Below are 25,374 nucleotides of genomic sequence, written 5' to 3'. Positions count from 1 at the left end.
AGGGCGGCACGGTGGCCGACTGGTTAGAGCGTCAGCCTCACAGTTCTGAGGACCCGGGTTCAGTCCCCGGCCCCGCCTGTGTGGAGTTTGCATGTTCTCCCCGTGCCTGCGTGGGTTTTCTCCGGGCACTCCGGTTTCCTCCCACATCCCAAAAACATGCATTAATTGGAGACTCTAAATTGCCCGTAGGCATGACTGTGAGTGCGAATGGTTGTTTGTTTGTATGTGCCCTGCGATTGGCTGGCAACCAGGTCAGGTCTCCTGCCCAGGTCTCCTGCCCGATGACAGCTGGGATAGGCTCCAGCATGCCCGCGACCCTCGTGAGGAGAAGCGGCTCAGAAAATGGATGGATGGATGGATGAATATTATGAGCTCATCCCATAGAAGCCATCTATGTCCAAACCATGACATTACCTCCACTGAGTTTCACAGGTACTCTAAGCTTGTATGTTTAGGACCATGAGCAGATCTTTTCCGTTTCCAACCTAGAGTCTTTCCATCACTTTGTAAAGGTTAATCTTTGTCTCAGCCAACTTTGAAACTTTCTCCCAAAATTGTTTTGTTTATTTTCTTTTTTTAACTACATCTCTGTACTTTTTGGTCAATCTGGCCTTCCTAGTCTTTAAGTGGTTTGCATCTTCTGACGTAACCTCTGTTAACTTTTTTTGATAAAGTCTTCAGCAAACAGTAGACTTGGCAGGGGTGTCGACTCAAGTCACACAAGTTGGACTTGAGTCTTTGGTCTCTACTTGACAAAAATTGATACAAGACTTGTAACTCGACTTGGACTTTGAACAGCAATGACTCGTGACTTCACTCAGACTTGAACCCGTTATTGATTGAAAAGACTTGCTACTTTTACAAAAGCACGAAGACTCACATGCTCTTCATCTCTTTTTATTGTTTCATTTGCCATGTACTAGTGGTCTACAGGAATTTATGAATGATGCAACTATAACGTTGCTGTTCTTTAATGAATATCATTCAGCTAGAAAGGTCCCACAATGTTTAGACGAAAGCTTTCTTCAAGCTTATTTTCTTTTAACAGTTAACACCCAGAAGGGAACATACATATGGAGGAATTGACCAGGAGGTCACTCTTTCCCACACTACCAAAAGTAATGGTTTAGTTAAAAACATACACACACACACACACACACACACACACACACACACACAGTGTAACATAAATCAACAGTAAATAATATATTAATTACTGTCCACATTCCACGAAGTGCTGACAATTAACATAACAATAAGGACTTTCCGGGGGTGGTAGGGGTGGTGGCGGCGGTGGGGTGCGCTGGGTGGGGGGAATAGGCGTGGGTGGTGATGGTCCCATACCCGTGCCCCTCCCTTTGGGACTGGTCGGGGCGCTTCGGTTGGGCTGGGGGACCGCCCTGGGGATCGCCCTGGGTCCTGGAGAGTGGGTGGCGTCCCCCTGACTGGGTCCCCCATGGGATGGGCTCACTGGCTTGGCCCCCCTTGCGGAGGCGGGAGGGGGCTGGTCCCACCCTTCCTCAATGTGCCGCCTCAGCAGCTGACACCAGTTGACTAACATGCGTGTGATATGATTTTCATTCACTCATAGGTTCCATAGACACACTATAGGCTTTAATTGTTTGTGCAGGGAACACTAACAATAACAAAGGTTGTGTTAAGATATCAACTCACAAGTTCAGACACTATAAAAACATTCCACCACACCACTCATCTGTTGCACTGCTGCGCTCATCTCCCACATCGTGTCCTTTCTTATCTAGTCCTATTGGTTAGTTGTTGCACGTCCTCACCGGGGGTCCACCCCGTCCGCGATTTGACTTTGTAATGTTACTTGTAGTCATATATCTAGACTGTCTGTCTATCGTTCTGCTGTGGTTCGCACCCCTATTCCTCTAGTCCGTTCTGTCCCTCTGTCTGTACCCTAAAACCCTTTTGTGTCCAGCTGTATTTTCAATAAGCATTAGAATAATTAGAAACATTTTAAAATAAGCAGAGGGAGTATTTCAAACTCCCCTGTTGCACAGAAAAAATGTTCCAGCACAAAAGGCATACGGATCCACCATTATGCAAGGCCATGCAGCTGAACAAGGCAGGTTAAAATAAACAAATAAATAAATAAAGTGAGAAAAAGTCATTCAAAGCATAGCATATGTCATAGAACAACTGAAAACGTACTATTGTTCGGTTTTGAAGGGGAAAACACGTTCACGTTTTCTTATAAAGGTGCAATGAACTTCCATCCATCCATTTTCCATACCGCTTATCTCACAAGGGCCGCGGGTGTGCTGGTGCTGATGATCCCAGCTAACTCTGGACGAGAGGCTGGGTACACCTTGAAATGGTTGACAGCCAATCGCAGGGCGCACATCGACAAAAAAAAAAATCGTTCACACTCACATTCACGTCGATGGGCAATTTAGAGTTTTCAATTATCCCAGCATGCACGTTTTTGGGATGTGGGAGGAAACCGGAGTACCCGGAGAAAACCCACACAGGGACGGGGAGAACATGCAAACTCCACACAGGAAGGCTGGATTTGAACCTGGGTCCTCGGAACTATGAGGCAGATGTGCTAACCAGTCGTCCACCGTCCCAAAATATTATATATTAAATAAAAATATGAATTAAATTATACATATTATGTATATTAAAATATATTCTTACTTTGTTGTTAAAATGTTACGAAAGGACTCGAAACTCAAAGTGTAAGACTTGCGACTTGACTCGGAATGTGCCTGTCTCAGCTTGGGACTTGACTCGAGACTTGTGGGCAAAGACTTGAGACCTACATGTGACTTGCAACGCAATGACTTGGTGCCACGTCTGAGATTTGATACCTTCATCTGGAAGTTTTTGCTGATATCTAACAGTTGTTTTAGGCTCTTAGGCTAGGCTTTTAGGCTACAGTTGTCTGTTACTCTCATTACCTGCTGTTGTTTTCCTTGGTCTACCCATTCGACATCTGGAACCGTCACACCCCGTGTCTTTTGTGAGGGGAGTGCATAACCTTTTAATCGGACAGGACCCAACCAAAGGCTGGCAAGACACGCAGTTGAGCAGTTGGACATGCGTCGAGGTCACAGAAACAAGACATTACCTATCTGTAAAAACAAAACAGTTCTAAAAATTAAGTGCATCAAATGATGCATAAATGAAATTCAACAAAAATGCTATGAACCATGGTTTTCAAAACCTCACATCTCTAAAGTGGCAACGTGACATCCCTTAAATACTCCATGATCTCACCCACTGGACAAAAATACTTCTACTCTTCTGTTCATTAGAATTAGATCAAGTCAACCTTTACTTTTCAGATTGTAAAAAGATTTATACTTATTAAATACTGTATTCATTTTCCCTCTGTACACACAAGCGAAATCAGTAAATGTTTTGTGGTCATCATCTTGAATAAAGACTTTGATAAGGATTTGCGTGTCCATACACAAGCCTGATAATGTGCAACCTTTCGGAGCGTGTAGAGCATAGGTGTCAAACTCAAGGCCCGGGGGCCAAATGCGGCCCGCCACATTATTTTATGTGGCCCGCGATAGCAAATCATGCTCGTCAACTTCCGTGATCTTGACTAAAATCTGTACCCAAATTCCATCCATCCATTTTCTGAGCCGCTTCTCCTCACTAGGGTCGCGGGCGTGTTGGAGCCTATCCCAGCTGTCATCGGGCAGGAGGCGGGGTACACCCTGAACCGGTTGCCAGCCAATCGCAGGGCACATACAAACAAACAACCATTCGCACTCACAGTCACTCACGGGCAATTTAGAGTCTCCGATTCATGCATGTTTTTGGGATGTGGTAGGAAACCCGGAGAAAACCCACGCAGGCACGGGGAGAACATGCAAACTCCACAAAGGCGGGGCCGGGGATTGAACCCCGGTCCTCAGAACTGTGAGGCTGACGCTCTAACCAGTCGGCCACCGTGCCGCCATACCCAAATTCCAAATTGTCATAATAATAAACAAAAATGTAGAGGTATTAAATTTTTCTGTTACCAAACCCTTCTTCTACAGTAACTTAAACAATACTTGAACAAATTATTATCCTTGTTTTCTGATTTCAAAAGTAGTTATCCCTCAATTTGTTGTGTAATGGTAATAATATAATTTGGTGATTAAACATTTTCATTTGGTTTCACTGTTCCAACGGCCCCCTGAGGAAAATCATAACTACAATGCGGCCCGAGACAAAAATGAGTTTGACACCCCTGGTGTAGAGTGTAGAACGGTGACAGTGTGTGGTCATACGGCCACAGTTATTGCTTTCTTTCTTCTTCAAGAATTGCCATCTTCTGTTGACTTCACAATTGTTTGTGTTTCACACATTAAAAAAATACTTAGGTTTTCACAGTGGTTACACCTCTAACAAGAAACCGAGCGTAGACATTTTGCATTATTTATTGTTTGTAGTGTCATGAGCTGAGCCCTGCAGTCCTTTTGTTGGCGCTTGGGTGGCCCCTTTGCGTCTCTCTCTCTCTCTCTCTCTCTCTTTTTTTTTTTTTCCCAGTAATCAGCACCTCCTCCTCGGCCACGCACCTGACACCAATCAGCCTTCTTCATCATCTGCATTTAAGCCTGCCAGTTCCAAGACTCCACTGCTCGAGTATTAACGTTCTTCTGTGGTACAACGGCTCTAGAGCATTCACGTGAGCTACGCCATTCCTCTGTATCTTTCTCACTCCATGTTTCTCATTGTCCTCAGTGCTCCCTCTGTGTCCCCCGCCGAGTTGACATCTTCCACCACGCCGCCATGCCAGCCGCCTGCCACACGTTCCCTGCCTCTACAACTCGCCAGCACGTCTCAAGGAACATCTCCATTTCCTCTTTTAATAAACCTTTCATCATAACCCCTCAGCCTCTGCCTGCTTCTGGGTCCAGTCAAAAACGAACGGTGACATGTAGTCCATATAATTGGATACACCTGGGCTGCAAAACACACCTATCAAACGTGTGTTCCAATACCTCCCCCTATGAAAAATGGGTGGGTTCAAACAAAAAGTCAAAGTTGTGTATCAAATCCAAATGTTAACGTCTGTCAATAAAAATGGCAATGTTGATCACTTGTCTCAGATTCATGTTTGATGTCAACCCCAAATGTTGTCAGTCAACCCTAACAAAATAAAGGAATTAATCTCAATGTTCCAGTATTATTTGAGGTGACTATAGTATATTCCAATTTGGATGTTACTTGCCATCACTCCTTATTTTCCAACCATGAAAATGTAATGGAACCAATCGCTACTGTCCAGATGAGCACTGTATAAATAAGACAAAGCAGAAAATAAATAAAACACAACACAATTTAGGGTTTCCTTATTTATGTAAAATTTGTATGTACACGTAACAGTCAGAAATGCACACAAAATAGTGCTAAAACAGACCAACAATATCAAACAAAACACTTCAGACAACAGTTTACACTTTTTCAGGTGAAAACATGTCAAACTGCAAACAATTTCAATTCAGCTTAATAATGATTACTACAAATACAAAGTTGCACTAGAGGCACATAATATTTGGTCAAAAGTGACACCCTGGCAAAATATGTTGTGATTGGAATTAAGGTTTCTGTGAGAGTTTGTAAGAAGCATGACAATGAAAACAAGCTAAGTGGCTTTATCTCAACAACAGAATCTTCTCATGGCATCGGTCATTGTTCACTTTTCTCCTTAGAAAACGTGTGATGTGCTCTGAATTGTTGGAGCTCCAAATGCAAACAATATAATCATTTACTAATCATTTAGTTTATTTTTGATCGTTTGGATGTGAATATAAAAAACAGGCTCCCTTTTGGGTGTCAAAAAAAATGTGGAAATGAACAACAAACAAGCTGTTACCCATGCTTGATCATTACAAAATGTTAACTATCATTGCATTCTTTTAACATAAACGAAGACAGAGCCAGTTGAAATTCCATCGATCCATTTTCTGTACCACTTATCCTCGCGGGCGTGCTGGCGCCTATACCAGCTGAATTCGGGCGGGAGGCGGGGCACACCCTGAACTGGTCGCCAGCCAAGCGACAGGGCACATATAAACAAACAACCATTCACTCTCACATTCACACCTACGGGCAATTTAGAGTCTTCAATTAACCTACTATGCATGTTTTTGGGATGTGGGTGGAAACTGGAGGACCCGGAGAAAACCCACACAGGCACTGGGAGAACATGCAAACTCCACACAGGCGGGGCCGGGATTTGAACCCCGGTCCTCAGAATGGTGAGGCAGATGTGCTAACGGGTGCCGCCCAGTTGAAATGATCTTACAAAATGTTTACCTTCAAGCAAAATAGGCTGACCTGTAGGATATCAAAATTTGAGAAAGCATCTACATATACGTTGCCAAAATTAAGATGCAGGAGAGTAGTTTTCTCAGCTGAAGAAATGAATAAACTTCAATTTGTGATGCCATCACTCACTCAAAACAGTAAAAGGGACATTTCAAATGATATGTGTAAACATAGAAAGATATATAGATATAAACAAGACAATAAAAAAGCAAAGTTTCAGAGTTTAATGCTTGTGCAAGTTCATATGTAGGAGGAGAGGTGACTAATTGTGGAGGGAGGTCATTTTATTTGAAGACATTCTCGAAGGCGGGGCATTTGTGGGTCTTGAGTTTCTTGATGGCCTTTTTGAACTCTTTGCTGGACTTGTCCCACTTATGGATGCCAGTGAGCAGGAACTGCTTGTCAACCTTCCGGCCCATGATAAGGTAGTGGTTCCCCAAGTTGTCCAGCTGCTGACATGGGCAGTCTGCGCCATTCTTCAAGTACATCACCAGCTTCTTCGTGTCTTTCTTCTTCAGGTTGCCTGCTTTCAGCATCTTCTTTCTCTTCTGAAAGATCACCTTGCGGTCCATGTTCTCTCGCTTCACCTCCTTGATCTTGGTCTTAAAAGCTGCAGGACAAGAAATTACATACATCAGTTATTTACTTATACTGTACATGGAGAATGCCTTTTATATTTAAACACTTGAAATATGAGAAAATAAACGAAAAAAAAACAATGATAAAAAATGTAACATTTAGACGTAACACTTTTTTTCCCCACCACCACCAAAATGGCTTGATCTGAGGTTTTGTGAGTTTCAATTGTTTTTTTCAATTACAAATGCAAAAAATGTTAAAATTGTATTCATGTACTGAATCCCATAATCTCTTTCAGACGTATAATCTGCTTCCCTTCGAAAATGCAGCCTAAATAAAATATGGTGGTCTAATCTCTTTGGGATTTAAACCACCACGTTGTGTCTTTCGATTCTTGAATGTACCGTAAGTGCTACAATGTTTACCTTGGGACATGGCACCTGACAAGCTATACTCACTCAGTCACATGGTTTACAATATATCTGATAAATTACACCAAATAAGTTCAGGGATTTAAGATTTGCAATTGACAGTGCCCATAATATGTTTATACTCTGATTTTAAAAAGAAAATACAAAATCATACAAATACCATCCTGACTGGCTGCAGACTTGAAATCAAAACCCGCAAATCACAACAAAAGATTTTTCCACACAAATCTATCGTCACTTAGAATGTTTCAAAAGCAGATGCACCGTTTCACTCCGTACTAAGAGTGCACATGGTAGGGATTTAGGACCCTTATCCTTAGTCACTGGCCTCTGAAACAATCTTTGAGGAGGCTTAGTGTGCAGTGAAGTCAAAATGGACCCCATTCATAATTAGTGAGTCATAAAGCGAGGTCGAGCCCACCTCTGAACAACTTCATCCTGAGAAATGTTTTGTCCTGTTAATCCTTTGACATTCTGAACTTTCTTTGCACTGTGCTAGTTGATAGTTAAGTCTCTCCAGTAAAAGTGCAGATTTTGGGGGCATGGGATAAGCCTGTTAAATATGTGTCCACCTATAGAATAGCAGTAGGAAAATGAATATATGGTCATAGAAAACAGAAATGCACCCCACTGGACACCTTCTGGGTTTTCTTTCCAGTGAACAGGTAGATGACCAATATGTATACAAAATGGTGTAAATCTGCCAAAACGTCTGTGGATCTAAAATATACAGTGGCCTGGAAGTGCAAAACAATATAACAAATTGTGAAACACTTTGACATTTCAGAAAACACATTAACAAAAGCAGAAACACTTTTACAAAAGACGAAGCACCTGGAAAGGGAACGTCCTATTTCACAGACATTCTTAGATATCCCACGCCCTTTTTCGGTAAGACCCGCCCCGCTTCAACATGATTGGCTCCTGCATCACAGGAAAGGTAGGCTATGCAGATGTAACGAAATATCCATCTCAATTAGCGATTGTATATGTGGACGCCCTGAACATTGAGCTTGTATGGACGTTTGATGCTCTATATACAATATATTGTACTTGATCACATTTCTTAAACCAAAAAAAGATAGATTCAGAGTTAAGGAAGAAGCAGGTTGTTAAAGAAAGAGGATGCTGGTGAGAATTAACGGGAAAGTGTGGATATTAGCAAGGAAGCTGCCAGCTGCATTCATTTTCTAACGTAGCGCGCGAGCGAGGGATCTACCCTGCATACATTCTGGTCACAAGCTACGCTATTTCATCAACAGGCACATTATACATGCTGAATATAGTTTAGCAATGATGGTAAAAAGCAACTTTACGTACTATTTATATGGGTTCAGCCGAGGCAACGCAGCGGCACGGCTCGCAAACCCGGAAATGTATTTTCACGGTAGGGGGAAGCTTCTGTGCATTTGGATTGAATGTAAACTGGGACGTGAAGATGCCGTGCAACGGAATCGTATCAAAATCAGTGGCCGACCGATCGGCCACTCATGGAAACAGTTGCCAAACCACGCACGCTGCGCAATAGTTCAGTCGGGTTCGGCGGCGGTGCTCGGTGTGCGCCAGCCTTAACCACCATAATCCTAACCTTAACTCATCCTAAACTGCTTTAACCCCAACCCTAGTCCTAAACCTAACCATAATAGACTTCTTAGTTTTTTTTTGAAATTATATTTGGGATGGACATCTCGTTACATCTGCGTAGCCTACCCTTCCCGCGATGAAGGAGCCAATCATGTTGAAGTGGGGCGGGTCTTGCCGAGAAAGGCTGCTGGATTTCTAAGAATGTCTGTGAAATGGGACGTTCTCTTTCCGGATGTTTCGTCTTCTGTAAAAGTGTTTCTGCTTTTGTTAATGTGTTTTCTGAAATGTCAAAGCGTTTTGGCTTTTGTTCATTTGTTTTCTAAAATGTAAAAGTGTTTGATCATTTTTTATATTGTTTTGCACTTCCAGGCCACCGTAAAAATAGCCATAAAAACACAAAATACTAAATTGCAAGTCATACTGTGTGTTCTCGTGTTCAGGTGTTCTACAAGTACAATAGCAGTTTTGATAAAAATGATCCATTATGGGCCACTTAATTATTTCACACCTACCCAATCTAATGAAATCCAATAAGTGTTGCATCAAAGATTCTGCTCTTCAAAGGACAATAACGCTCTCAAGTGACAGTAGCTTGCTGTTCTTCATGAATATGTTTGTTTTTGTGGTTATTGTATATCGCAGAGGTGTCAAACCCATTTGCAGCGAGGGCTACATTGTAGTCATGGTTGCCTCTCAGAGGGCCTTTTTTTATTTATTTTTTTTGAAAATCACCTAATCATATCCGTAAATGTACTGTATAATCATGTCTTTGTATTATTACCTACTGTATCCACATTTGTTTTTAACAAATTGCGTTTGAGATCAGAAGTCATAGAAAACAGTGACAACCAAATATGAGTCCAATTGTTCAATATACTGTAAGTCATGGGATTTGGTGAAAAAAAAATGCTCACGGTCTGTAAAAAAAAAAAAAGTGAAGTAAATTGTTTGTGCCAAAATGAAAAGAACAAATTCTTTGAGCATGAAACTTGAAGTAGACACACTTGATTTGCTGCTGAGGGCCACAAAAATATATGTGGCGGGCTGGATCTTGGGTTTGACAGGTGTTGTATAGTGGTATAGAACTAGACTGCATGATAGCACTACATGTATATCCTACATACAACTATGTAGAGAGGAACGAATAGTTGATTTTAAAACTGAGCGACTTTGTAAAGACACGATTTGCGACATGGAACACAGACATAAGGGATAGAAAGAAAAAAACAAAGTTTATCTGTGCTCCAATATATTCTCACTTTCACATAATTAAAGAGTGATGTAAAATGATTGCAACAAACATTGGCCTATTGCCATTAAAAAGTTAACAGGGGTGAGCAGTAATTTCATATCAGTGTCATGTAGTGATATTTTCACAATACATACATCATTAAACATACTGTATATCACATCACGGCGTGCTTTGTTTTATTATTGTTGTCTGCTGCTGCCTGACATGAGTTTTTCTGGTAGTTTAGTTTGGCTTAAACTGGAGACAGCCATAAAGTCAACAGAAGGGTGTGTGCTGTTTCCCATTCACAACGAATGGCACCGTAGCTCATCCAAGTGGCTTATGTGATCAGTCCTGCAGTACAGTTGTTCACTATTTCAGCAAGGGAAAAAAGCAATTTGGCAATGACAACAAAGTGAGCTGTGCAAAGCAGAGGAGAGATTTAATTGAAGGGTTTTGGGAGTTTTGGGGGCAATGAAGTTCCATAAAACTCTAAGCGTGAAGAGATAAATTGCGGTGGGAACAAAGTGTGGAGTGGGACAGGCCGTAAATCTGTTACGGGCTGAGTGCCGTGCGGATTTGTGTTTGACAGAGGGAAATTCATCAGGATCCCTGAGACATTAGGGAGTGTTATAGTGTTGGGGGAATGACTTAAAAGTGTTACTTTCAACAATCATTTGGATCTGTTGGCATCAGGGCAAGTATAAGAATCCTTCCTTACATTCAGCTGCTTTGAATCAACAGCTGACTTGGATAGTTATGTTCTGCTTTTACCAAGGTCAAACCACATGCAGACGTCCATGTGCATTAAGCAGGAATCATTAATGTGCATGTGTAAAAACGTTGAGCAGATACCAAAAAGACAACCAACAACAACAACAATTTAACCTCCACTTCTAAATGAGAACAGATTTTCAACCATTTCCAGTAAGTAAGGTTTTCAGCAGACAAACAGGCCAATTCACTGCCAGAGTGCGTATATTTAATAAGGATTTCTGCAAAAAGTCAATGACTCATTCCTTAAACCTCACCATGTTTATCCATCCCATTGTTGCACAGAAACGAACAGGAAGTCTTTAAAACATATCTATTTTATGGTCCGCTCCAAACAAAATAGACAAGCCTGTCTGTAAAGTCCGCTTGTAAACTAGGTCCCAAATCCTTCTGACCCCAGTCCCTGTTGTCTCGTCAAAACTGAGCACAATCAGATGCCTTGGGTGTGAAAAACATCATAATCTTAGTGTGGGTCTTTTCTAATTTGCGTGTATTTAATTGGTTTCCTGAATACATGCCATGAAGTCATGCTTGGCTTCAAACACAGTTGGAAATATTTTGCACTTTGCTCGTCCTACAAGAAACACTCTCAGTTGGCCAGCTGGAAGAAGAAACAGATGTTTGGCCGAGATGCTGCAAAAATGCTATCTGCAGTCATGCTGCACATTACTCGATACCGTAACGCAATTAACGCACGCCACACTGGGATCAGTGGTCTTTTGAGCCGTCCCAAAGAGTTCAGTTCATCTGTCTCTAAAACTGTACACAGGCACGGCAGGGTCTCATCCAGGTCACCGGGGGTTAATCTGTCTGCGTCAACTCACATGACAACTTTTAACTCGGAACCATAACCAATTTTCATTTTGCCACCATCCTTTTGGAAAACGACGACACGGATGCCAGAAAGGCCAGACTCGTCGCCACAATCTAAACAGCAAGGCAAAACAGTAAACATTAAAGAATAACTTTAAACCTGAGATGGGACTAGGAAGAAAGTCTGTTTTTAATATGCATGGTACCTCGGCAGGGAACGTGGAAGTTGGCTTGCCAGATTTTTGGGGAGCAGCTAGTGAAAAAAAATATACAAGTTTGTAGATGCTTTTACTGACAAAAATCAATGACTTCAGTTCTACTTCCTGTTCTGAAGGTTTTGTTTATGTTGTGCTCCATCTGGTTTCCATTCCAGTTGGGCAGATGACCCTACAATGCAATGAATGTGCACATCTCTCGGTCTTCAATACTTATCTTTAAGATTGCAATGTGTCCCCTGCAATTCACAGACTGATTTCCTGTCCAGATTTTATCCGATTGGTCCAACAAGGTGAAAATCCATAAAGTTACACCAAAACAAACAAAAAACAAAAAAAAGGGGAGGTTCTATAGTTCATGCCAGACACTCTATACATGTTCATTTTAGCAATGTGTTGTGTTTTTTTGTTTTGTCATTTGGTCTCATGGAAACATATTGTCACATATCTATTATTCTAATTTACTAACACGAGAACGGCACTGATTACCGATTGTGTAATTTAGATCATATTTTACGAGTACTGTTTCGGTTATGCATTGTGTTTTTATTGAGCTATTTATCTCTGTATGACTTTTAATAGTTATTCTTTGATTTGATTCAGAATAGTGAAATTTTCACCAACAGATGGCCCAGACAGCAAAACAAACATTCCACTTTACTGCTGTATAGAGACGTCACATAAAGACTTTAACGACACCGCTTCATTAGCCACTGAACACAATCCTCTTCAGATCCAGACAAATTGTGACTTGGGACCAAAAGATAAAACTTGAGCGCTGGTCAGAGGTCAGACAAACAAATGCTGCTCACCGGAAAATGTGTATTTATAAAAGCAGTGTTGGGGACTAACTAATTACATGTAACTGGATAAAGAAAACTGTATTACAAAACATATGTAATTGTAATCTACTATATTACTGGGAGAAAATGTGCCCGTAAATTACAGTTGCTTTTGGAAGTTTGCCTGATGACAATTGTATTCACATTTTAAAAATAGCGCAAAAGCTTTGATTTTATATATTCCCCCCCCCCCCCATATCACTTCCTCCTTCTAAAGTCGACAATTGTGATTGTCTCTCTCTGGTCATGCGAAATTCTGCTGTAGTCTCAAACATGACATATTTTTTCAAATATGACTTTTGGCGCAATCTATTAGTTTGTCAGAGATTTTGAAAAGGTTAGACTCATCATTACACTTTTGAACAGTTTCATCTTCATAATTTTGGACATTTTTATGGAACAGTCACTTATCTGGGTTGGCATATGAAGCAATATTGTCTACATTGCGCACATTTGTCATTAGGTCAACATGGTATGGTGTGGCGGTTTTCCACAATCTGTACATATATGCAACAAACACATTTGAAAAATTATTTTACTTAAATTTCATCATGTTTTGTTATCAGTTAATTTTTTGTGTAAAGACGAAACATGTGGTTAATTGCAAAATAATAATAATATTACTTTGAGAAATTAATTGAACTCGTTACGCTACTATTACATTTTCAACGGGTTAACCTCTCATTGCAAAAAAAACCCATTTCCAAAGTAATCTTCCCAACACTCTATACTGTACAGTATGTGTGTGTATATGACTGATTGTCACAGCATCCTCACCAAACTCGCTGGCACACATGTGCTCCAGCATGGCATCTGTTTTCATTTCATTGTCACATGGAGGGCAAATGGGAGAGTAACCTGTAGAGAAATGGAGAGGACAGAGTATGTAAAGCATAACGGCATGAAAAATACAATGTATACACCTTCCTACCCATCACCTGCAGATGTCTAAGTTTTATCATGGATGCGTTATCCCTTGGGAAATGAAGAATGTGAAAAATCCGTCGTCAGTCTTCTCTGTTGCCTCAATAACGATTTGGCAATGGGTTAAATACTTTTCATTTAATGGTGCTCACAAACAGTGTGATGACAGCAAAACTTAGTTAACCCTTTTAGCGCCGCAATAATAATACATATATGTATTAGTTTCACAACCTTCAGGGGCAGTTTCAATGATTCAAATAGCCCAAAGTAGCAAGGAGTTACGCTCATTTGAAATACACATGCGCCGCGGTGTCTCCGGTGATCCCCATCGTTTTGAGGGTTAAGGACAGTCCGAATATTAATTCTAAATATAGAACATAACTCACTGTCCTGTCCTTAGAATTTAAATCAACACTATTTTTCTACTATATAGTTTATCACTACGCAGCATTTTGGCTGAATGACCAGCTCACGTCTAGCGTATTAAACTCTCTGGTCTTTCTCTTTTAGGGTTAAACTGACCTCAGCAAAGAATGTCTTCAACTTTTATGGCCTGCTCTAACTAAAAAAGGTAGAAAGCAGAAAGTTTTCTACATTCTGATTACATGTGGTTAAACGTGTGCTTTCTGTCGAACCGAACTACCGGCACAAACACACCGGGGTAAAACTGGGGGTAAACAAATACTTTTCTCTCCATTGCCAGTTGTCCATTACGTGTTTAACAAAGGTTTGTCAAAGTGACACCCTGGTGTAAAGAGGTTGTGAAAACACATATTGTTTACGGAGTCTCACAGTCCCTTTGCTTGCTTGAGATGGTTTCCCCTTTTAAATCAACTATCACCAAATTGTATGGAGCAACGGGAGAGGGGTAAGCACTGTTAGCTGACCTCTACTAACAACAATGAAGAAATACTGGGAGGATAGATTTTTTAAATTCATATCAAACAGGCCTCTGAGTGTGCCCTGCTTGAGTGAAAACAAATTATAACAGGTGATGTCTGTAGAGTGGGAACATCTGTGTGGTCCCCTGAACTTTGAAATGGGTGTTATTTTGAATTTTTTTCCTATCCATACCAACGTGTCTGCCAATAACACCCGCCCCCTTGACACACACAAGCCATGTCCTCTCTTCACATACAGTGAGCACTGTGTAATTGCTGGAAGATGCACAGTCGCCCCATTTATTGCTCACATGTAGCGCGAAAAAGCCTTCAAGTGGTGTCGTTAAAGCATCAGATGGGAATCTAAGTGAGTTGATGATGTGATGAGGGAAACTTCCCTCGATGTTAAGTTGAAAATGAATGAGATGGCTGTACATTCCCTCCCCAGGTGTGGACCTCACTTGTGGCGTGTGGCAGGGGCACAGCAACACAACAGCAAACCTGCTTTTATAATCAACCCACACTTTGTGTTTCCCCAGACTTGCTGGTTTTGGCCATCTTTCAAGGTTTCTCTGGTATTTGTCAGCTTGGCTCGGGCGGGAAACAGAACCCACTTCCCTCCCCTCCATTGATTCTGTGTGAGGTGTGTGAATCAGCCTCCCACTAAGGAATCTCTGCAGGTTTGGGGAACAAGCAGCCAGAGAGACATTAGTAAAGGATGATGGCTCTTTCTTGCCCTGTCTTAGCAGCTTGTTTGAAAATTGCTTAAGAAACTCACAAACCTCCAAACTTTAAGGTCACGCTAGAAGCATTATTGAAATAAGATGTGCATCTTGTTGCTGTTTTACTTAATTTGTCACTGAATAGTTATTTGTCTCAATAGACTGGGCAGTTCTTTTTTTTTTTTTCCATGGGCTTCTACCCAGCATTGTCTTGTGCTGCTCCATAAACACATTGCATGAAAAAGAGCTTTTCAGCGAGCCATCACACTAAAGTAAAAAGCATGCAGACAGCGTTGCGTGGTGGTCATGGTTCCAAATCCCCTTATTAACGAAAAAGAAAATACAACCATGTGAGATGTGGGTTGACACTGCAAAGCAGAATGCGCTTTCCCCAAAAGGTGGTATTCACTTTGTTTGTGTTGGGATTTACATCTTCGCACCTTCACCCCTGAAACAACAGTATCAAGCCAATTTATCCGCACCAGTGTCACATTTTGCTGGGCGGCAAAAGTGGCGGCTGTTTGTTTTTTCAGCAGGGTACTTTGACTTAATTTCTTTTAATCTTAGTTACTTGGCGGTCGCACAGTAATTGGTAACCGCGTGACACAATTTGGATTGCTGATTAGGGCGATGATGATTTTAAAGTCAAACTCAATGATGTGATCTGAGATTTGGATTTGTTTATTTATTTTGTTAAATGTGCAGTAGTACAGCACATTTTGTGTGCCTTCGTGTGAAACAGTGACTGGAACTTTCAAGGATAATGTTGCATACATCTAATATATTTATTTTTGAAGCACTTTGGATTTGTAAAACAACTTGGAAAGTCGATGAGAGTTGAAAATGCAAAACAAAACCCAAAACAACAACTGGGAAACACACGCGTACGAATTAGGGGGGGAGAAGAGAAAGTAGTCCAAACCGATGTTACCTGTCTGCTTTGTGGATTCGGTGGCGTTGGGCTGAGACATGGCGATGCACACGTCGTCTTGCGGGAACTTGTCGCAGGTGAGCATCTCCGGCCAGGGGAAGCCAAAGGCCTCCATGATGGGGGTGCAGCCGTCCCGCACGGCCTCGCACAGCCATCTGCACGGGTAGATGGGCCGCTCCAGGCACACGGGCGCAAAGAGCGAGCAGAGAAATACCTGCGTGCCGGGGTGGCAGTTCTTGTGCACCAGGGGCACCCAGCTGCTGGCTTGCTGCTTCACCTCGGCCATGGTTTCATGCTCCAGCAGGTTGGGCAACAGCATCTGACCGTAGCCCACATTGTGGCACAGTCGCAGGTCGTCCGGGATGTCCACGCACTGCGGGGGCTTTCCGTAGCTGCGCCCGCCGTTGTACGAGTCCGACTTCCAGCTCAGATACTCGTACTCGGACGCTCTGCATGCCGCCAGGAGCGCCATGGTCAGAGCCAAACGGATCGTCGTCCCAAAAGCTGATTGGGAAGTAGCCCGCATTGTGAACTTCTCGCGAACGCTATTGCAGCTCCGACCAGTGGGCTCACTTCATAAAAGCAAACCAGAAACCACGAGGGAGATCCGCTTCGGTCGAGTCCTCCACGTGTCGCGCTCCTCGAGCGTGTCGCCGCTGCAGACTTTGGCGCTCAACTGGTGCGCAGCTCGGACACGAGCGCTCAAGAGGTGATTGTAAAGTGCGCACTGGCCAATGAGAGCGCGTCTCTCAGCCTTTTGGCACTGCGGGGCTGTCAGTCAAAGGGCTTAATTACCCAATGTGGAAAAACTCCCCGGGAGCCTTTCCTACCCTTCCTTTTACTTGGAGTGCCTTTCTTTGTCAAACCAAAATGCAGACTAGAAATGCCGAAATCCATCTCTCAACGGCAAATGAATGGCATCGTAGGCATTGTGGTTGCCGCAGACGTTCGAGAAATATATATATAATATATAATATATAGAAATATACTCCGATGTAAATATTTCCGGTTCAATTTGAGTCTTTGAAATGACACCTTTTGACCTGACATGCCAACATAAAGGGACGGTCTGATCGGCTGTACGGTATTGATCATATATAATGAGATTTTCCAGCTAGATTATAGAAGCATCTGATCACGTTCGATTGGATTTTCATGGTGAGATTTACATTGCTGCCCAATGTACAGTCTGATTTGACATCGTGACTTGCAGACACAGCTTGCCATTCTCATTTTGTCGGGGATAAAAGCAGAAATTGAACATTTCGCATTGAACACACTTAGCTGACAAATGTAACTGACTTTATTTTTCCACCTGCTCTTTTGAAAAGCATACATGCACTGGTAGATATTTCATAGAGTTTATACAGTTACCCTACTAGCAAATGCTGCTCACAGTAAATTTCCGCAAAATAAAATTTTGACAATTATCAAATCAATGTTTCTGTTCATTGCGGTGCTGCTGCAAAAACTGACACAAAGAAGTAGACTTAGTAATGCTTACCTCGGCATGCATATCTGACCGGGATTTTACTCGATTGCACACAACCCACAGTCAGGGTTTCATGACCAAAAAAAAAAAAAAAAAAAAACAACAAAAACAACAACAACAAAAAGAAAAGTGCAACATACATGTAATGCGAGAGTTAATTAAGACACACATTCAGCCAATTGTAGGTAGCATAAACACACATAATCAATGTTACGTTCATCCTTATCGTTCATGAACATAAAGGATGAACGTCTTTATTACAGCAACAGTTCGACATTTCGTGGCGCAGTGCATGCTTGGGAGCCCATGGCTCCACAATTCTGCTGCATGCTGAATACAGTAACTCTTCTGTGTGATGTCAACCAAGATCCCATGATGCAGTGGAAACTGTATACTGTAAAATCACCTTTTAAGGTTTTTACTGTAAGGTATGTGGTAAATAACTTGAATTTACAGGAACTTCTAACACTGTGGTGGGTCTCTATTCCTTATCATGTCGGGTCAGTTCTGCCGTGCAACAGGAGAGTTGCAGTTTGTATTGAGATGAATGTTTATTGTAAATGCCGTCAGGACAGAACAAAGTTTGAGAGAGGATAAAAAAAACGGAGAACGGAGCAATGCACAACGTGGATCAGATATGAAGAATTTGAATTTTCTTGCACCTCAGTAATACATGAAACTTGAAATCTTTTCTCTGCCTCGAAAAGATGTTTGGAATTGATATCATTTCAGTTTGAGAAATTTCACCAAAGTCCAATACAAACATCTTTCATATAATACCCATACTTATTACCCCCAAAAATATCTACGTTGATATCTTAAAAACTGTTCACAGGAACTTCTTTAGCACACAGGCACACGTGTGCCAATGGATGTACAACCTCTTCAGCAAAGTGTACATCTCATTTATGTCACACTTTCTTGCAAGATTATTCAGCAGTCATACTGTATATTGATGTAGAATACGCGCAGAATGCAAGATTGCCACATTTGGAGGAACAGCAATATTTTATGGCTCTTTCTTGTGTTCATCAAGGACTGTAAATCTGTGTGCTGAGAGAAGATTCCAACACACAGAGACTATTAATGTTGAGATTTTACAATGTTGGATCACAAAAAAAAAAAAAAAAGTCAAGGTTGCAATAAAGTTGAGCGGTGCTCTTTTGATGATATACAGATACGACAGGGAGTCCCTGGCCATATTTATCTTACCAAATACAAAGTAGTTGCCATAATGAAGTGCTGTTTGTGGCTGCCACATTGGTTAAGTTTGTCCAGCCTAATTACAAACCCGAGGCTAAAGTCAATTTGCTGACCCATGAGTGTCCATCTCCTCACAGCTGTGCCTAGTGCCATGATAAGATTAAAGGTGTGAAATACTTCTATTTAAATGTGGAAACATTTGCATTCCATTGTGTTGTCAACACATCTTGCAAGAGCCTTGACAAAACAAAGCCTTTAATTAGATTTTAAGTGTGTGGATAGCAAACGCAGTCCTTGTAGAATAATGGCTTTGCCGAATGTATTTATTAAATTAATGCATTTTACAACCCTTATCAATTGATTGCTACACTCCCCTTGACTTTTTTTTACTTCTTGAATAAAGGCCAGGAGAAGACATACTGCTTTTTAAAAACATTATGTAATGCATGAGGATGGTGAAAAGTGACAACATAATCAGAATGTAACTCTAATTGCTACTGGGTACAGTGAGTAAATGTCAAAAATGCCTGTAAATCAATTTGGAACTATTATGAAATTGGAAGAAGGCATCTTAAAATGTGTATAAATAATACAAGCTCAAATCGCTTGTCACGCAAATTAATTGTGAAAAAAAGGAGTCTGCGTGCCAAAGTGCTGATGTGTGTCGATACAGAGGCCAACACATTCCCCAAACTACTTCAGAGGCATAGTTCAAATTAACAGTGATGCTTTAATAAGCTTTAACTGTGTGTCTGTGTTGATGACATTAAACTGATGGTTGCTAAAACAAACGCGTAACATCCAGGACAGACGGTGGTTTTCACCTCTGGGTCAGACCTGGCTTTACTCAAATGGACTGCCTGTTTGGAGTTGAAGGGCTGCTTCAAACATATTTTAGGACAGTAACAAGCAAGTCCAGTCACAAAAAGCCTCCAGAGTAGATATGCCTGCACTTAGTTTCTATCTTGGTTTACAACAGAGAAGGGCGGACAGTGAGGTTTAAAATTCTGATAATAATAATATGTTGCCATAGATGTCACCCCCTATCATCATGTTTCATTTTAAAATGTTAAAAGCCTGTGACAAAAACTACACTGGTAGTTTTTTGTTGCCCCCCCCCCCCCCCCCCATTAAGATAAATAGTGTGTGTGAATGACAAACATCTATATCCACAAGAAGTAAGACTAAATTCACATATGTTGCCATGAAAGGGCATTTTGGCAATGGCAGAACTTCCATAGGGCTCTGTCATCACCAAGCACTGCATAAACACTGGACCTTTACCAGAGAATGACATCACCACCGAATAAAAACTCTGTTATAACCGATGTGAAATATAAAAATAACAAGCACACCTGCTTTTTGTCAAGTAACACCAGGGGGGAATAAAGAAGTATAAACCTCTCTTGAAAGGAGTCTTGCAGCATTTACAGTGGATATAAAAAGTCTACACACCCCTCTTCAAATGCCCAATTTTTGGGACATAAACTAAGGCCAAGGTAAATAATTTCAAGACTCTTTCCACCATCAATATGACCTATAACCTGTACAACTTCATTTTAAAATATATATTTTGCAGAGGGAAAGTAAAAAAACACAACTGAGGTGGGGTTGCATAAGTGTGCACACCCTCTTATAACTGAGGCTGTGTCTGTGGTTAGAGTTAACCAGTCAAATTCAAACTCATAGTCAGCACACATCTGCCACCATTTCCAGGTGCCTCTGATTAAACCCAAATAAAGTTGAGCTGTTCTATCAGGCTTTGCCTGAAATTTCTGTAGTCTTGGAAATTCTTAGTAAGCACTGGCGTTTTAGTAAATGTACATACGTCTTCATGTGTCTATGCCATTGGGTGGGGTCTCAAGCTTTTTGTCTAACAAAGGGGAAAAAACACACGCAAACTCTTCCAAATGCATGTGGGATGATATGTAATGGTCCAATGAAACCAAGATAACACTTTTTGGGCCATAATTCCAAAGGTATGTTTGGCGCAAACACAACTCTACTCTCATCATTAAAAGAAAAAAAAACACCATACCAACAGTGAAGGATGGTGGTGGCAGAATTTTGCCTTTGGGCTGTCTTTCTTCAACTTTAACAGGGGCCTAAGTCAAAAGGTGGAAGGAATTATAAACAATTTCAAATACCAGTCCATGTTAGCACAAAACCTTCACGCTTCTGCTAGAAAGATAAATGCAAAATGTCAGTAAAAGCTTACTAAAGCCACTGAACTTTATTCGGGGTTAATCAGAGGCAGTTTAAATGGTGGCCGTTGTGTGCTGATTTCCATTTATATAAGTGTGAATGTGATTGGTTAATTCTGTGTATAGCCATATCCCCATTTATAAGAGGGTGTGCACGTTCTTGCAACCACATTATCTCAGTTGTTTATTTCTCCTTTCCCTCTCAAAAACATTTTATTATGTTCTTTTTTTAACTGACTTGTACAGTTTATGTTCTATTGATAGTGGAAACAGTTTTTTAAATATTTATCGTTGTCTCATTTTTCTATTGAAAAAAATTTGCATTTGTACAGCGGTGTGTCGACCATTAAAGTATCCACTGTAGAATGTCGATGTCAACAGTTTACCTAGCTTTTGACAAATGTGTCTTAAGATGCCACGGAAAAAAAAAAATTTTTTAAATTAATTGGGCATCTGTGGTGATGACATAAGTGGGTACGATTGCGTGATTCTTGGCAACCAAAGTACAGAGCACTAAACACCACCTTAATTTAAATAAGCTGACAATTTGATGGTATGAACAAACCTGGTTGATTTTGAGGCACTACATTGATATTTTTTTTAACCAACCTTTGTTGAGCAAAGGACCCATTTGAAGAATTTAAGAAAACACCACCAAACAAAAATGTCACAAAAAGTATGAATACTAAAATAATGATGATCTCTGTTGTATGAATGGCAACAGATGGATACACAAGTCTATTGTACCATCAAACGGAAGATAATTAAATTTGTCTGCCTGTCACTGGAGGGCGCTGGGAAATGTAAGTGAACCAAATCGAATTTTCATGAAAAAAGTATTTTCTGACAAATTAAGTGAAATTGGAACATTTCCCGCAACACAGCTGATGATCTCGCATAACCCCTAGTGTTGGCTGGCCTGGAGTGGTCGTGGCCACCTTAGACTGACAACCATGGCCATCCCATGTGCGTTTTTGTTGGATTTTATTCTCGTTCAGGATTAGGTTTCTTAGAGAGGTGGAACGTTAGTCGCAAGACACCAAGGAGGCGTTTCACCCGCCCACGCACGCACGCACACGCACACTCACGCACACACACACACACACACACACACACACACACACACACACTCACAGACGCATCTGCCATACTGGATGTGGCAGAGCTATCTGTGAACTAATGTAAGTAAATGGACAAGCGACAACCTACATGTTACATAGAACACATTTATTTTATTACACATTTTTTCTCAATTGCTAAGACACGTTTCCTAAAACCAGCCATCATTTTCTCAAAATTGTAACGGCAAAACCAAATTTTCAAACTACCGGTACATTCACAAAATCCCAGACTCTTTCACAAACTATTTCCTCAAAACAGAGGAAATGAAAAACACCACTGAGCAGTCCTTACACACAACAATGGACTAAATGGACTGCACTTGTATAGCGCTTTATGATCAGATCATAAAGCTCAAATAGTCTTTGTTCACAATAAAAAATGCATTTGAAAATCAAAACACACACACGCGCGCACACACACGCACACACACATATATATATGCCCTCTGTAAAAGTGCAGGGGACAAGTCCCCGGTGTCACACACATAAATTACACTTATGGCGGCGAATTAATTTGGCTGTAAACACTCCCTCCTACAGTGGCGCAGCTCGCCCACCCTCAGATTTGTTATTTCGCCACCCACCACGACGGATTTACACCGTGCATGAAAATAGTGACAATAGTGTTTAAATTTGCTCTTTTCCACTCTGGAGTAGCCAGCAAGCAGTTGTGGGCATACTTACAGCCAGCGCATCAATGGCTTTTCTTCATCCTCTTTTCGGTGAGCACCTAATTTCCAGGTTTGCTGACACTCCTTGGCCCCCTCGGTACCACGATTTCTGTGATTATTTTTTGTGCGGACACCTCAAGTCGTGTGTATGCCCATAGACCCCGTACACTGAAGGAGTTGAAGGAAGCTAGTCATGTAGAAGTCACCCAAATCAACAGAGCAACGTTGGAGAGAATGGAAGCCAACAATCAATCAATCAATCAATCACCATTATTTATGCAGACTCATAGTCCATTAAAAAACACATGCAGTATGGTACACAATAAGACACATAAAAGGAAAGCACAACAGGGAAATCTTTATATTTAATGACCATAATTACTTTTTACCTGACTCCCTTACAAGAAACAACAAGAATCTAAGAAATTTCGTTTGCACTGTCCAATATGCAGGTATTTACTGTATTTCACAGTCACACTGGATGAATTTGTGGCTAAAAAGTTACTCAATTGATTTTCAGCCACTAAATTGTTTCGGATTGTATCCATCCATCCATTTTCTGAGCCGCTTCTCCACACTAGGGTCGCGGGCGTGCTGGAGCCTATCCCAGCTGTCATCGGGCAGGAGGCGGGGTGCACCCTGAACTGTTTGCCAGCCAATCGCAGAGCATATAGAAACAAACAACCATTCACACTCACAGTCATGCCAACAGGTAATTTAGAGTCTCCAATTAATGCATATTTTTGGGATGTGGGAGGAACCCGGAGTGCCCGGAGAAAACCCACACAGGTACAGGGAGAAGATGCAAACTCCACACAGGCGGGTCCGGGGATTGAACCCGGGTCCTCAGAACTGTGAGGCTGACGCTCTAACCAGTCGGCCACCGTGCCGCATTGTTTCAGATTGTATCGTTCTAAATGAACCAATATCGTCCTTGAAATTGACTCAGCAACCACGAAACATGATTGGATTGGAATCGTGACAAAATAATTGTTACATCCCCTTTAATGTGTGTATTTGTGGTTAGAATACATCAATTAATACTTTTCCTTGTGTTTCTATAAACAAACAAAAAAACTGTGTAAGGTGACCATGGGCTTATATGTTGATGTCACTCGGAAAGGCAGCAAACATTTTCTTCATTATTCAGGTGCAAATGATTCATTTATAATTATCAGTAATAATTTTGGAACTCGACTTTATCCAGACTTCTGCCTTTATGAAACTGCAATATTGGTGATAAGACAACCAGAGCTTAGTATACTGTATCTATCTAGATATATACAAGACAGAATGTAAGATGAGTGGAACTGGAGTTATTTCCAGATATCCAGTTCCCAGTTGCCCAAGCGCCATGGGAAAGCCAGACCAGAGAGTGTGGGTCAGGTCAAGCTTGTCTCCTTGCCTGACTGTCAAAGTAACAGTACCTTCCCCTCAGGCGTCCAGCACTGCCTGACAGAGCCGTGCCGCTGTGAGCTGCTGCACAGAGGGTTGGAAATGCAATTAAATCAAACATGGGTGAGTAGCTGCAAGACAAATGCAGCGTCAGCGTTTTTCAGCTCACGAAGAAAAAGCAGCTTGAGGTTTTTTTTTTTTTTTTTTGCATAAGGAGTGGTATTGAAGGACAGTATTGAACGACCCGACCCCCCCAACCCCCTCCAAAAAAAAAATAAAAATAACTAAAACAGCTCGGACATTTTGTTTTCAGTGGTGGTGACCAGTGCGGGTCTTAGCAAATAGATACGAGAGACATTGGCCCAATTCAGAACCTCTTTATTCTCAAGTGTTGGCCTAAAACTTGGGGTCAGACATGTAGGCTGACCCCTGACCGAAATGTAGGCTGACCTTTGACCCCCTGGTTCACGTATTCTTGTAATTACCTTTGCACATCAACTCCTCAACCACCCCCACCCAAAGACAATGTAACAATTTGTCTTTTCAATTGTCTGTCAGTCACTCTCTTACAGGCCTTTTCAGTGGGCGTATATGGTTTCTTTTTCCATTTGTATTTATTTATTTATCTTGCTTGGAGAGTTGGGGGTTGTCTGGCCCCAGAAACAGGGAGTCTTTGTTTGGGCTGGTTTCACATGGATATAACTCCCCCTCCTCTGCCCCCCTGGTCTCCTGTCCTCTATGCAGCTCCCCATGAGCAGAACCCATAGATTTGTTTGGGGGCTGATCTCAGGGTCATTGTACATAGCATTTCCATAACCATTGACTGATCAATGAGACCTTTCTCCTTCCCACTGGCCACCGAGGTACTCTTTCACCTGCAAAAATCTGAACACACAGACCTTTGGGAGACTTGGTTACATGATAAATTCTAAATAGCAACACACACAGCTTCCAAGAGTATTTGGACAGCAGGCCATTATATCTAAAGAACTGAAATTATGGAATTCTCCTTCCTCCGAAGCCAGTACACACTTTGGATTGCCGGCATTTGTGTG

General features: G+C 41.5%; 1 protein-coding gene across 1 annotated transcript; it reads right to left on the bottom strand.

Moving 5' to 3' along the window:
* Positions 1–5,315: 5,315 nt before the first annotated feature.
* On the bottom strand, positions 5,316–16,948 carry sfrp1a (secreted frizzled-related protein 1a). The gene is made up of 3 exons (XM_061672839.1): positions 16,234–16,948; positions 13,553–13,633; positions 5,316–6,916 (listed from the first exon to the last, which is right to left on the bottom strand). The coding sequence occupies exons 1-3, from the start codon at positions 16,757–16,759 to the stop codon at positions 6,591–6,593; spliced, it is 933 nt and encodes a 310-aa protein (XP_061528823.1). The 5' UTR covers positions 16,760–16,948; the 3' UTR covers positions 5,316–6,590.
* Between the last annotated feature and the right edge of the window lie 8,426 nt (positions 16,949–25,374).

The sequence above is a fragment of the Phycodurus eques genome, chromosome 3 (genome assembly GCF_024500275.1).
Source record: "Phycodurus eques isolate BA_2022a chromosome 3, UOR_Pequ_1.1, whole genome shotgun sequence".
NCBI classification, from domain to species: domain Eukaryota; kingdom Metazoa; phylum Chordata; class Actinopteri; order Syngnathiformes; family Syngnathidae; genus Phycodurus; species Phycodurus eques.
This window is presented reverse-complemented; position numbering and strand designations above follow the sequence as displayed.